At 39.1% G+C, this 563-nt stretch overlaps 1 protein-coding gene across 1 annotated transcript in view; it reads left to right on the top strand.

The window, feature by feature from the left end:
- The first annotated feature begins 286 nt into the window (after positions 1 to 286).
- The window catches only part of LOC106011887, a 6,430-nt gene continuing 6,153 nt past the window's right edge, over positions 287 to 563 (top strand). The window contains exon 1 of the mRNA XM_013083044.1: positions 287 to 460. Coding sequence (XP_012938498.1) covers positions 287 to 460 — 174 coding nt within the window. The remainder of the gene's footprint in view (positions 461 to 563) is intronic.

The raw sequence follows: 563 nt of genomic DNA, 5'->3' as shown, positions 1-563 counted from the left end.
TCTTCTTTATGTAATTGAACTGGTTTTTCTTGTTTTTGTGAAATATTTTTTCTTGTGTGAATGATCATGTGATTAGTGTAAAGCGGTCACAACTTATACTTGTATGGGATAGAGTGCTATATAAAAGTAATCTACTATTATTGTTATTATTATTATTATCATTATTATTATTATTATTATTATTATTATTATCATTACTACCATTTTTCTGTATTGTTTCAGAGAGAACACAACATATTCAAGGCCCTCTGCTTCCGACAACAACTACAGTCTGAAGACACCAGCAATGGCTGCTGCTCATCGCTTCCTCCTGACCGTAACCTTGGCGACGGTGCTGTTTTCTCACGTTCAAGGTCATGGACGCCTCATCGACCCGCCGGCAAGGTCGACCATGTGGAGATATGGGTTCAATACTCCTGTCAACTATGACGACAATGCTCTATATTGCGGAGGTTTTGACGTAAGTCAAGTCAAATCTTGGTAAAATCTAGATTATGAAAAAACAGTTGCGAAATCTTGCGTCCGCTCGACTACAGAAAAGATGCCACCCCTCCTCGCCCCCC

This window comes from Aplysia californica, unplaced genomic scaffold (assembly GCF_000002075.1).
Source record: "Aplysia californica isolate F4 #8 unplaced genomic scaffold, AplCal3.0 scaffold00207, whole genome shotgun sequence".
Lineage (NCBI taxonomy): Eukaryota > Metazoa > Mollusca > Gastropoda > Aplysiida > Aplysiidae > Aplysia > Aplysia californica.
The sequence above is the reverse complement of the archived record's forward strand: the minus strand, read 5'-3'. Positions and strand labels throughout refer to the sequence as shown.